The sequence below is a fragment of the Struthio camelus genome, chromosome W (assembly GCF_040807025.1).
Source record: "Struthio camelus isolate bStrCam1 chromosome W, bStrCam1.hap1, whole genome shotgun sequence".
Classification (NCBI taxonomy): domain Eukaryota; kingdom Metazoa; phylum Chordata; class Aves; order Struthioniformes; family Struthionidae; genus Struthio; species Struthio camelus.
This window is the reverse complement of record NC_090981.1, coordinates 9,727,676-9,741,365: the sequence shown is the minus strand read 5'-3', so window position 1 is coordinate 9,741,365 and position 13,690 is coordinate 9,727,676. Positions and strand designations below refer to the sequence as shown.

The 13,690-nt window shown below is 43.5% G+C and overlaps 2 protein-coding genes across 10 annotated transcripts in view; one reads left to right on the top strand and one right to left on the bottom strand.

Annotated features, from left to right (window-relative positions):
• The window catches only part of LOC104139551 (rod cGMP-specific 3',5'-cyclic phosphodiesterase subunit beta), a 35,639-nt gene extending 31,914 nt beyond the window's left edge, over positions 1–3,725 (bottom strand). For 2 of the 4 annotated variants that reach the window (XM_068925749.1, XM_009667739.2), the window contains exon 1: positions 3,535–3,725. Coding sequence is in view for 2 of the 4 variants with exons in the window: in XM_068925751.1 (XP_068781852.1) it covers positions 3,535–3,537 (3 nt within the window). In the remaining 2 variants the exon portion in view is untranslated. The remainder of the gene's footprint in view (positions 1–3,534) is intronic. The other 2 variants (XM_068925751.1, XM_068925750.1) reach the window with 2 other exon arrangements.
• The window catches only part of LOC104139555 (purpurin), a 58,807-nt gene that overhangs the window by 31,486 nt on the left and 13,631 nt on the right, over positions 1–13,690 (top strand). For 2 of the 6 annotated variants that reach the window (XM_068925754.1, XM_068925755.1), the window contains one exon: positions 6,738–6,948. The exons of the other annotated variants lie outside the window; for them this stretch is intronic. In XM_068925754.1, coding sequence (XP_068781855.1) covers positions 6,911–6,948 — 38 coding nt within the window. In that variant the 5' untranslated portion in view covers positions 6,738–6,910. The remainder of the gene's footprint in view (positions 1–6,737; positions 6,949–13,690) is intronic. 6 annotated transcript variants of the gene reach the window in all.

The following is a 13,690-nucleotide window of genomic DNA, read 5'->3' as shown; positions in this document are numbered from 1 at the left end:
AATCTCGTGATGATCTTTCTGCTGATGCTTGTGCCTTTGAGATGAGCTATGTTCTTAGCACTGAAAGCTGTGTTGTACCATCAGACACTGCAGTACACAAGGTGATCTTTTTGTTAAACTGGGCTCAAACCACCTTCAAGAGAGGAGAGCTTAGCCTCAGGGAGATAGAACCCATGATACTTAAAATTATGGACTAAACTGATCACCTTCAACCGTTATAGGCCATACCACAACTATAACCTGCTTCAGAGGCTTTCCTCTGCCTAATGCTATCAGCTCTTCCTTTTGGGCTTGGCTGCAGTCAGCTGCAGTTCATCCTTGAGCTGATCTTGTCCAAACACTTGCAATAGTGATGAAGAACCTCTACAGCTGCATGCTGACGGATTTGTTAGTCTGGATTTCACCTAGTAGTATGGACTTTCACAATCATAATAAGTCTGGATGCAGTAGTATGAAGCAAGTCATGTGGAACAGGCTTTAAAACAGAGTGAGAAGTACCTGAACCCCACCTATGCTTAATAGCATACAGCTGTCTTGTCAAATGACAGCAGTTATCATATGGATACTGGCTTTCCAATACACAAGAGACCATTGTAAAGCAAAAACAATAATATTGGATATATTTTAATTACTCCCTCCTGCAAAGAATTGCAAAATGGGACCTCATAAGGACAGGATCTCATAAGGTGACCCAGTTCATCCTTTGCCCCAAGACGGTATCAGCTCTACCCCTAAAAGTTCCTGACATATGTTGGTCTAATGTTTCCTTAAAGAACTGCAATAGAAGAGGTAGCAAATGGGAAGTTTTACAGAGGAGGGAGTTTAAGTAGAGGACAATAGAACAGTTGACAACAGAGGACAGTAGAGCACTTAAGCCAACTGGACATACACAAGTCCATGGGACCAGATGGGATGCATCCAAGAGTGCTGAGGAAGCTGGCTGATGCCATCTCAAAGCCACTCTTCAAAAGGCCATGGAAATGGGGGGAGGTTCCTGGTAACTGGGAAAAGGCAAACATCATGCCCATCTTCAAGAAAGGCAAGAAGGAGGATCTGAGGAACTACAGGCCAGTCAGCTTAACCTAAGTCCCCAGGAGGATTATGGAACAAATCCTCCTGGAAGCCATGTCCAAGCAAATGAAGGACAAGAACCTGATAGCCTTCTATGACGACATGAATGACTCATTGGATAATGTCAGAAGGGCAGTGGATGTTGTATACCTTGACTTCAACAAGGCCTTTGACATGGTATCCGATAGTATCCTTATCGTTACATTGGTAAAATATGGACTAGATAAGTGGATGATAAAGTGGGTAGAAAATTGGCTGGACCACCAGGCTCAAAGGGTTGTGATCAGTGGTTCAAAGTCCAGCTGGCAGCTGGTTTAGTGGTATTCCTCAGAGATTGATACTGGATCCAGTCCTGTTCAACTTATTCCTCAATGACCTGGACAATGGGACAGAGTGCACCCTCAGCAAATTTGTGGATGATACAAAATTGGAGGGAGTGGTCAGTATGCTAGAGGGCTGAGCTGCTATTCAGAGGGACCTCAACAGGCTTGAGAAATGGGCAGAGAGGAACCTCAGGAAGTTCAACAAAAACAAATGCCAAGTCCTGTATCTGGGCTGGAATAACCCCATGCACCTGTACAGGCTGGGGGTTGACTGGCTAGGAATCAGCTCTGCAGAAAAGGATCTGGGAGTCCTGGTGGACACCCAGTTGAACATGAGGAAGCAGTGTCCCCTGCAGCAAAGAAGGCAGACAACTGCATCCTGGGCTGTATTAGCAAGAGTGTAACCAGCAGGTTGAGGGAAATGATTCTTTCCCTCTGTTCAGCACTGGTGAGACCATATCTGGAGTACTGTGTCCTGTTTTGGGCTCCCCAGAACAAGACAGATATGGACATACTCAAGTGAGTCCAGCAGAGAGCCACCAAGATGGTCAGGGGCTGGAGCACATGATGTATGAGGAGAGGCTGAGAGAACTGGGTTTGTTCAGCCTTGAGAAGAGAAGTCTCAGGGGAAAATCTTATTGTTGTCTTCAACTACTGAATGGGAGGATGTAGAGAAGATGAAGCCAGGCTCTTCTTGGACGTGCACAGCTATAGGATGAGAGGCAATGGATGTAAGTTGGAATATGTGAAATTCTGATTAGATATAAGGAAAATTTTTTTACCGTGAGTGTGGTCAAACGCTTGAACAGAGGCCCAGAGAGGTTGTGGGATCTCCATCCTTGGAAATATTCAAACCTCGACCGGACAAGGCCCTGAGCAACCTACTCTAATTTGGCCCTGCTTTGAGCAGGGTGTTGGACTTCCAGAGGTCCTTTCCAATCTAAAGTATTCTATGATAACAAAGAACAAAATAGACAGAATAAGAATGGGGAGTTTATGCTGCTCTCCCAGAGCCATCTCCATTATCACATATTCCTCTATCTGCTGCTATAAGGGCTGTGCCCAGATGGGGACACCAATCCTGAATGCTTCAATAGAGATTTTGAACTGAATTTGCAAGGGTTATGGCCCACGTTTCTTGCCAGTGAACACCAAGAAATAGGAAAACATCCAATATGAGAGGCGCCTCTTGGTGGGATCACTTTAGGAAGAAAATTGTAGAACTTCAGGTAGTGGTGGCTGGGCTGAAACACTTTGGGGATCATGAGAAACTCCACGGACAAAAAAAACACCTGGGACAACTAGAAAAGTTTGCCACATCAATGGCAATGGAGGAAGGGCAGGCTGTATGCCTGGGAGGAATCTGGAGACAGATGGTATTTTATGTTCATGTAGCCACCTCTTGAGAGCAAGAACAACCATGCTGTCCTAACAGCAAGCAAGGATCAGTATTGTGGTGGAAGACAAAATGCCACAAAGGCCACAAGATTAATGGCCACCACTCCTAAGATGAAGCAGAAGATATTTGGTGACTCCCTCCTGAGGGGAATAAAGGGAACCATCAGTCTAAATCCTATATGTTATTGGAAGAAAGTTGAGGGTTACCCTGTGCATACAATAAAATCCCAGGCTGCCTGTCCATGTGAGTGCTAATAATGCTACCAGAAATGGTGCAAAGCAGATCAAATGAGTGTCTGGGAGGAGGATAAAGAGAGAAGGAGCTTTGGTGGCAGTGTTATAAATCCTTCCATTTGAGGGTCAAGAGCTCAGGAGATGGATGCATGAGGAGGGCTTTGGCTCCCTCAGGGACAGAATAATGTTCCACGAACTGTTGGGCTCCATCTCTGCCCATCTCATGAAAAATGGAGTGAGCATCTTCACACAGAGTTATGCAAACCTGTCAGAGTCCAGTACTCTCTGACTAGGTTCTTTTAGATATTCCACGCATACGGAGAGTGCAATGTTTCATATAAAAGTTTATTTTTAAGGAATTTAATGCTACACAGGATTTTTCGTTTAGCAGAGTAATTCAGCAATATACTGAAATCACAATTCAAGTGTATACACTTAACAAAATCTAGCTAGACAGTTCAATCACAATACCAATGTGATTGCCATTACTGATCTCAAATATACTCACCATCACAATGCTGGGCGTCCCCAGTCGCCAGGAAGGAATACATGGGTTGATGCCAGCTCAAGTCTGTTGCTCTCTTCGAAATTTCTTTGTTAGTTGTTGAGGTTTTATACTTTTTGTTGGGCTGAGCCACGTATACACTTCTCCCATGCTGATCTGGCTGTTCTCAGGGAGACCTTCACATTCTTTTGGACAACTCAGAAGAAACATTTACATCAGGTCTAACTACTTAACTGGCTATTTATCTAACACAAAGGTCACCCTCCAGCCCCCTTTGTGTTGAGATAAAGTCAGTTCTCTGTGCAACAGCAAGGATTAACTAGCCGCATCCTACACTGTCCTTGAGATCCAAAGGGGCGCCTCTCTGTCTGAGTCTTCTCCCATGAATAGGGGCTATTGGTTGGTCACAAAACCAGCGATGAAGGGCTTAAAAGAGAACTGCTGTCTGTTCTCAAAAGATCACAGGTAAAACAGTGGCAACCTGGATAAAGACCTACAAATTGTTAACAATCCCATTTCCTCCCTTTCTCTCTGCCAGTTCTCTGGATTGTTGGAGACATAATAAGAAGGATATTGGGTCAACTGGCTAAACATCCTAGATACCTTTATGCTGGAGTAAAATGTCTGGGAAATAAGAGGATTTTCAGTTTCTGATTCTAGCATAGTAGAGACTTGCTGGGATAATTCACATAATCAGAATATCAAAATGAAAAGATTGCTAAGGGAAAACTGGTGGAGGAAAAAAGAAAGAGGTGTTGCTTTGTATAGTAATGGTGAATATAGTAGCTCAGATGTCCAGAATATTGAGGGACAAGAATCTGCTCAGCACTGTCACGGGGGGAATCTACTCTAGATCACCAAAGCAGGGAGATTGGGTAGATTAACTTTTCTGTGAGCAACTAGCAGAATTGTTCCAAACACAGGACTTGATGGTAATGTGGAGTTTTATCTGTTTGACATCTGTAGGGAAGGGAATACACCAGGTCACAGAGTGTCCAACAAGTTCTTGGAATATGTTGTGACAGCATTTGGATGCAGAAGATAGAGGAAACAACACGAGGAGGGTGTTAAAATTATCTTTTTGTTCATTTGTGGGCACAGGTAATGAGCAGCAGGAGTCAGATTTCTAGTTGCTAAGTTTTATTGCTAGCAATAAGGCGCCTCTTAGCTGAGAGCACAAGAAGGGACCCTGAGTAGCTTTTTGTTACAGTTTTTAAGTGAAAGTAAGTTGTTACATATTCAATACTTCATTTTACATAACCAATCAGATCTGTCCACGATTCTTAGTTTTACCAATCCCCTTGCCATGTTACAGCACAAAATAGTTCCGTTCCAGCCTTAAATGGTCCAGCTTATGATTATTCATTAGCTGATTTGCACCTCTTCTGGTGTTACCTTTGAACAACTTTTGTACTGCTGGTTGGATTAAACTGGTTTCTTTGCAGTTCTTCAGCTATATATAAAAAACAGGAGCTGAGGCAAGTTCAAATAAGATATTCTGCTTGCAGGTCATATGACCTTGCATGTTTTGTCTGCAGAAAACTAGAGTACAGTGGACATTTTCTTAACAGGGGTTACTTAGGTTTTGACTCTAGGCAAGAGGAAGGAACTAGTTGAAAATTCAAAGATGGAAGGCAGGTGTCAGTGACCATGAAATGAAAACTTATGGGAGACAAGAACTAAGGAAAAAATGAGTTAGGAAGAGCAGACAATTGTTTAAAGAAATGTGATTATAGGCAAAAGCACAACTTAGAGGAATGATAGGAAGTGTAGTAAGAGGCCAGTTTCTAAATTGTGAGCTCTTCATTAATCTCAAACACAAGAAGAAAAGCACAGAGAGTGGAAGCTAGACCAGGTTAGTAAAGACAAGTAAAAAAAATAGCAGGAACCAGTAAAAAAAAGTCAGAAAGGTCAAGATGCAAAATAAGATGCAAGTAGAAAGGTACATAAAGAGCAGCAAGAAACTGTTCTATCAGTACATTGCTAAGAGTAGGAAGATCAAGGAAAGTATTGACTTACTACTCAGCAGAAAGGGAAAAATATCAGAACCAACACCAAGAGGTTGGGATAATAAATACTTTTTTGACCTTTGGATTAAACAATTGAAGTAATCTGATAGCTAATACAGTTAACACCACAACAAAGAAATAAAAACTCAACTCATACAGAAGGAACAGGTTAATAAGTACTTACCTAAATTAAAGTTTTCCATCAGGTGAACCTAATGAAAATACCTAATCAGGTACTTAGAGGACTAGCTGAAGTATTCTCTGAGCTGTTAGTGATTATTTCTGACAATTTGAGGAGAATGTTTGAGGTTTTGAAATGCTAGAAAAAGGCAAATGTAATGATCCCTTTATTAAAAAGGGGGAAGTTAGAGAATTCTACAACAGACAGCTTTAAATTCAGTTCCTGAGAAAATACTAGAACAAATAAATTATTTATAAGTACCTAGATGATAACAAGGATATAAGTAGCAGCCAATGTGGTTTTGTTAAGAGCCCACTGTGTTGAACCAATCTAATTTTCTCTGTGCAAGAATAGCAAACCTAGGGATAGAAGTAACAGATGTCATAGATACTGACTTTAGAAAATGACATATGAGATATTCTTTCTCATAAAATGAGGGAAGTGTAGCCTAGATTAAGTAGCCATAAGGTGGTCACAAATCTATTTGAAAAATGAAGAGTGATTGTTAATAGTACACTAACAAAATAGAAGGTTTAATTGAGTAGGATTCTTGGGCGGGGGGAGCTGTCCTGGGTCTAGAGTTTGTCAGTATTTTTACTAATAGCCTGACTGATGAGGTGGAAAATATGCATATTAAATTGGCATATAAGCCAAGGTCAGGAGTCTGTAAATGTGTTTGAGGGCAAAATTAGAACTGAGTTGGAGACAGGTGTGTACAGGGGAAGTTGAATACAACTCAACAAGGGTAAGTGTAAGGCTCTACATATGGGGAGAACAGTCACCTATAATAGAATTCAGGATGGTGAATCGCTAGCTAGAAAAGGATCTGGGCTTATCACAGGCTGAACATGTCAACAATGCCATGCAGAAAGAATGTGCATTCTATTATATAACAGATTATATGAGGATGTACTGAACAGAAGTGTCACCTGTAAGACAGCTGGAAAATGTGACCCATAAGGAAAGACTGAAGGAGTTAGGTTTGTCATGTCCCTTCTCAGTTCTCTCTTTTCTAGACTAAACAGTCTCCAAATACATAAAAGGCTACTGCAAAAAGGAAAAGAATAGTCAATTCTCCATCGTCATTTTGGATGGGACAAGATTTCAAATTGACATTAGAAGGGGTTTCTCAACAGTAAGAATAGTGAAGCACTCGGATTGTCTTGCTTGATCATATGTACCTCTAAAAATGGAGATGCCATCCTCTCCCAAGCAAACATCTGTCAGGTAAGTATAATGTCATGTAAGTGTAATGACACGTGCCTGGTGGAAGTGATACAGATTAACAACTTCTTAGGACTGCAAGGGACATATTTTTCCTGTAGTTCTGAGAACTCACAGCCTCCCAAGATGGTCTGTTAGATATCAGGAAACTGTTGGCTAGACACCAGGAAAAACTTTCCTTGCTGCAGTTTTTCTTAACTAATGCATGCTGAAAGCAGGAGGCAGCCTTCTACCTTCTATAGCCTCCCTCCGAGTATCAACATGGATGCTTCCAGAATATTGTAAAATTGCCAACTTTATTTTATCCTGTACTGATAAGGAGAAAAAGGACTAGATAAGATAAAAATGTTTTTAAAAATGGACATTTTATTTTGGATTTTGATATCCCAAAAGAATGAAGCCTCATATCTCCTGGAATTTGAAGGAGGAGAGCTGAGGCAAGGTGTAGCTCTCCTTACAGCCGAGGATACTATTTCCTGGCAGTTTTCTTGTCCTAGTGGAATTTCTTGGTCCCAAGAGTTCAGAGTTGTGGAGGTAGAAAAGCTATCTCAGGAGTTCAAAGCCACTTCCATTAATTATTTCAATGTCAAAGACTGGCCTTGATTTGGATTCTGTACCAAATGGAGATCACAACACAGCTATACAGCTGAAGAATATATTCAGGATGACCTTTATCTGAACAGAGAGTCCGTTGGAATCAGTACCATATGGTGCTTTTTAGGTTGTGTGGCTTCATTCTTTATGTAGAATCTTACATGAAGGGGTATGGTTGTTTTGTTGAGAGGTATGCAAATAGCTGAGCTGAGTATGTTTGGCTTGGGGGTTGAGCTGAAAAAAATCACAGAATCACAGAATCAGAGCATGGCCAAGGTTGGAAGGGACCTCTGGAGATCATCTAGTCCAACCCCCTTGCTCAAGCAGGGTCATCTAGAGCACATTGCCCAGGATCACATCCAAGGGAGTTTTGAATATCTCCAGGGAAGGAGACTCCACTCTCTCCAGTAATGCCATGTCTCTCTTGTACTGGGGAGCCCAGAACTGGAGACAGCACTCCAGATGTGGCCTGACCAGGCCTGAGTAGAGGGACAGGATCACCTCCCTCGACCTGCTGGCAACACTCTGCCTAATGCACCCCAGGAGACCATTGGCCTTCTTGGCCACAAGGGCACACTGCTGGCTCATGCTTAACTTGTTGTCCACCAGCACTCCCAGGTCCTTCTCTGCAGAGCTACTTTCCAGCAGGTCAGCCCCCAGCCTGTACTGGTGCATGGGGTTATTCCTCCCTAGGGGCAGGACCCTGCACTTGCCTTTGTTGAACTTCATGAGGTTCCTCTCCGCCCAGCTCTCCAGCCTGTCCAGGTCCCTCTGAATGGCAGCACAGCCCTCTGGTGTGTCAGCCACTCCCCCCAGTTTAGTATCATCAGCAAACTTGCTGAGGGTGCACTCTGTCCCTTCCTCCAGGTCATTGAGGAATACATTGAACAAGACTGGACCCAGGACTGACCCCTGGGGGACACCACTAGCCACAGGCCTCCAACTTGACTCTGCGCCACTGACCACAACCCTCTGAGCTCGGCCATCCAGCCAGTTCTCAATCCACCTCACTGTCCACTCATCCAACCCACACTTCCTGAGCTTACCTAGGAGGATGTGATGGGAGACAGGTAGACAACATCCACTGCTCTCCCCTCATCTCCCCCAGCCAGTCATTCCATCATAGAAGGCTATCAATCAGATTGACTAAGCATGATTTCCCTTTGGTGAATCCATGCTGACTACTCCTGATCACCTTCTTGTCCTCCACATGCTTAGTGATGACCTCCAGGAGGAGCTTTTCCATCACCTTTCCAGGGATGGAGGTGAGGCTGACAGGCCTGTAGTTCCCTGGCTCCTCCTTCTTGCCCTTTTTGAAGGCTGGGGTGACACTGGCTTCCTTCCAGTCCTCAGGCACCTCTCCTGATCTCCAGGACCTTTCCAAGATGATGGAGAGTGGCCTAGCGAGAACATCCGCCAGCTCCCTCAGCACTCGTGGGTGCATCCCATCAGGGCCCATGGATTTATGGATGTCAAGTTTGGACAAAAGATCTCTAACCTGATCCTCCTCGACCAAGGGAGAGTCTTCCTTTCTCCAGCCTTCCTCTCTTGTCCCCAGGGTCTGGAATTCCTGAGGGCTGGCCTTAGCAGTAAAGGCTGAAGCAAAGAAGGCATTCAGCAACTCTGCCTTCTCTGTATCCTTCGTCACCAGGGCACCCGCCCCATTCAGCAGTGGGCCCACGTTTTCCCTAGTCTTCCTTTTGCTATTGATGTATTTGAAGAAGCCCTTCTTGTTGTCCTTGACATCCCTTGCCAGATTTAATTCCAAATGGGCCTTAGCCTTCCTTGTCGCATCCCTGCACACTCTGACAACGTCCCTGTATTCCTCCCAAGTGGCCTGTCCCCTTTTCCACATTCTGTGTACTTCCTTCTTCTGCTGGAGTTTTGCCAGGAGTTCCTTGCTCATCCATGCAGGTCTCCTGCCCGCTTTGCTGGACTTCTTACTCAGAGGGATGCACTGATCTTGAGCCTGGAGGAAGTGATGCTTGAATATTAACCAGCTTTCTTGGACCCCTCTTCCTTCTAGGGCCCTCCCCCATGAGATTCCCCTAAGTAGGTCCCTGAAGAGGCCAAAGTTAGCTCTCCTGAAGTCCAGCGTTGCAATCCTACTTATTGCCCTGCTTCCTCCTCGTAGGATCCTGAACTCCACCATCTCATGGTCACTGCAGCCAAGGCTGCCCCCAACCTTCACATCTCCAACTAGACCTTCTTTGTTTGTTAGTACAAGGTCTAGCAGCACACCTTTCCTTGTTGGCGTCTCCACCACCTGTGTCAAGAAGTTATCCTCAATGCTCTGCAGGAACCTCCTGGACTGTTTGTGCCTAGCTGTGTTGTCTTCCCAGCAGATGTCAGGGTAGTTCAAGTCCCCCATGAGAACCAGGGCCTACCAGTTTTTACTGGTATTTGGGCACTCTATGACCTGCTCTGTCAGTGGAAAAAAATCATCTAATTTTCTCCTTGCAGAAAGAGGAACGCTTAATGTTTATCACTTAACTTTGGTTAAGTTTGGTATAGTGGTAGTGTTCATCAGCGATAGATAGAGTCCAGCGGAGGACTACGAAGATGATTAGGGGACTGGAGCATCTCTCCTATGAAGAACGGCTGAGAGAGCTGGGCCTATTCAGCCTGGAGAAGAGAAGACTGAGAGGGGATCTCATCAATGTATATAAATATCTGAAGGGAGGGTGTCAAGAGGATGGGGCCAGACTCTTCTCAACGGTGCCCAGTGACAGGACAAGAGGCAACGGGCACAAACTGAAACACAGGGAGTTCCATCTGAACATGAGGAAAAACTTCTTTCCTGTGAGGGTGACAGAGCACTGGACCAGGTTGCCCAGAGAGGTTGTGGAGTCTCCTTCTCTGGAGATATTCAAAACTCCCCTGGACGCGATCCTGGGCAATGTGCTCTAGGTGACCCTGCTTGAGCAGGGGGGTTGGACTAGATGATCTCCAGAGGTCCCTTCCAACCTTGGCCATTCTCTGATTCTGAGATTCATAATTGACATTGATAACTACCTGTTCAAATCAGTATTGCAGTTCTCAACTCCTCCAGTTTGTTGCCCAATCTGAAGTGGATGTAAACTTTGTCTTTGGGGCCAGGATATTCCAGTTGCAAGTTTGCACAGTTGGTAACATATCTGGGACTCAGAGTTGACTGAAGCCTCTGGGCTCCTCTGTAATACAAATCAATTTGCTACCTAAGTGTTCTCAGCTGAAGAAAAGAATGGCTTGGGAAAGATCCTCAAGTTTTCTATCCATGGAAGAATATACTCCTATCTCAGAGACAATCAGCTGTTTAAGGTTTAAAGCAAAAAATGTCCTCTGGGGGGAAAAAAAAAAGAGAGAGATTAGAATATCTTTTATAGCTTAAATGGAGCAAAAGTCTGATTCCCTTCAGGTCATTTTCAAATTGAAAGCAATATAACGTAAGTTATTATTTTCTTCAGCAGAGAAAGCACAGACAGCAAACTCAAATACAGTTGTACAGCACAGCCTTTGGCTTATTTTCTAGTTCTGTGACTCATTAATCAGCTTCATGTTCATACTTGCTCTCTCCTTGAAATGCAGAGGGATATTCTAACTTAAACCTTCTCTCCTCAGTCTGTTTCCACCTTCTGTTGCAGATTGAAACTGTCTGTTAAAGCTTACTGAAGCAAGGTGTCTGGTTCATGGCCTTTGGCTGCATACACATACAGATCTATAATTTCCTTTGGCTTTGGCAATTTGTGTTTCTCATTTTAGCTTTTAAATCCATCTTTAGGGCTGGCATGTACATCCTGACTTATCCAGGACTATTCAAGCTGCTTACTTACAGTATCATTTTTGTAAAGCACCTTGAGACGCACATCATATAAAAAAACTAAATGTCCTGTTGGAATATACTGAAAGGAGTACTTACTGTTTGCAAAATATGATAGGAGAGAAGATGTTCTATTTCTATACCATGGTTTATAACAACTTAGAGCTTATAGGTCTTGTAGTTTTGGTGCTATGTTTCTTTAGTTCTGTGAACAAAAAAAGGACCTAGAGCCAAAATGATACATAATTCCCCAAGAACACTCGATATACAATCTACACTTCACATCTTTAGAAGGCATACTGGGAATAACACAGGGAATAAAATAGGCTCTGATCTGTTACCTCACTACAAAATGTGGTAAGGGGTACTGTCTACCTCAAGCAAACAACCATTTTTCCTCCAGGCTTCCCCCAAGAAAGAAAAAAAAAAATCAGTCCATTAAAATATCCTGAGGCTAGCTTGAAGCACAAAGATTTGCTTGTCAGGGCCCTGAGTGCACTAATAGGCTTTAATGGCCCTGACCAGCCTCACCTGGGGCCTCCACCCCACACCCTCTGCCCATAGGCCCAGGCCTGGGACCTCACTCTCTGTTTGAGAGTCTGTTGTAGGAGTACCAGTTTCTAGCTTAGCCACAGTTATGCCTGTGCTTGGTCATGGATCCTGTTGATCTGGACCCTGACCTGTAGACAGACTTTCTGGCTTGACCTCAGAGTTGTCTCATCACCACAAAGTTGCCTGATGGTCTGCACTCTTGGTTGAACCTGGTTACCAACTCTGGGCCTACCTTGTTTCCCTTCCTCACGTACTGTGGGACTGGGCCCTGGCTGGCGCAGCCCCTGTCCTGCTGGCCTTGTTATCATGTTTGGCTCCCTCTTCTTTAGGGGGCAACCAGTCCTTGTTGCTCTCTGATGTTGGGGACCAGAAAGCTTGCTTCCCTTCATGTTTTTTTTTTTTCCTTTCTTAGCTTGTAGTTATTACCTTTATCCTCTCTGAAAAATGCAAGTGCTCTAAACTTTCTTTGTTGAAATGGGTAATCACTGCACTCCAGAAGCTGAGGAAATTAAATATAAATATATATCCAATTTTTTAAACAAATACTATAAGAGCTATGATTAAAATGACAAAATCTGCAAACACTGTTTATGAACCCAATTACAGTAGTAGTAAATACTAGACATGCCAGGAAAGCAAACCCAAAAGATCCACCTTGGTGATCAGGTTTCCTCAGGCTTGGATGGTCTCTTGGCACAGATGAGTGAGAGGCTGTTAGGGAATCTGGCATGGAGAGTGAAATACAGCAGCTTGCTGTTCAAGTTTTAACCATCTTCAAGACTGCACCGTGGCTGTGCTAAAATCAGGCAACAGTACAGAAACTGAGTAGCTCCTTTGGCCAGCAGATTCCTATAACTTAAAATCCCACTTTAGTACAGCAGCCAGTTCTGCAACCAATCTGTGCTTCTAAGGCAGCAGGATGCTAAAGGATTTGGGGTTGATGCTGTAGTTTACTTTTGCTGCAAAGCCTGATGACAAAAGCTCTGGGAACACCACAGTTGCGATTCTGCTCTCAAAGCACCAGAACATATGAAATTGAGAGATAATCCTTGTTTTCAATTGGTCTACAACCAGATAAATGTCCACAGGCCTATTGCAGCAAGACAATTGCAGTACATGCTTCAGTGTGCTTAGTGGGAATAAAAAAAGCAATGATCATACTAACTGCATAACTTTAATGTAACTTTTGGAAGGAAGCAAACATTGGGCAGGGAGTCTAAGAAGTAAAGGGCCAATTTGCACCCCCAGAAGTTTATACTAGCTATAACCAAATTGGAAATGTCTCTGTATTGGCCTATATAAGCATGTTAAATCCCAATTACATGAGTGTACTGTTGCCCTATGTAATGGGTAGTAATGAATGTCTAGAACTTTGTCCATTAGGAGAATAAAGCAGTGAACTGAGGATTGGGATATGTAAAGTATAACTTGTCTATGCACACACATGTTCTAGTCCTAGAACAGAGGTGATCAACCAGCCTGTGTTGTTAAGCCAGATGTTGGCATATAACTTTGCTGTATTGTGAATACTGGGTCATAACAGAAATGTCACTTTGTCTAGTTTTGTAATGAAAGTTATTAATTATTGCCTAGTATGTTTTCTTGGGGCCCTGATTTTAAATCATGGAATCATAAGTCTTGGAGGTGACCTCAAGTGATCACCTGGTCCATTCCTTTACTCCAGTGCAGAGTCAGCTACACCTACCTCATTCCTAACAGATATTTGTCTAGATGGTTCTTAAAGATCCCAGAACATGGAGAAGCCAGTGTCCCCAGGCAATCTATTCTAATGCTGCTATG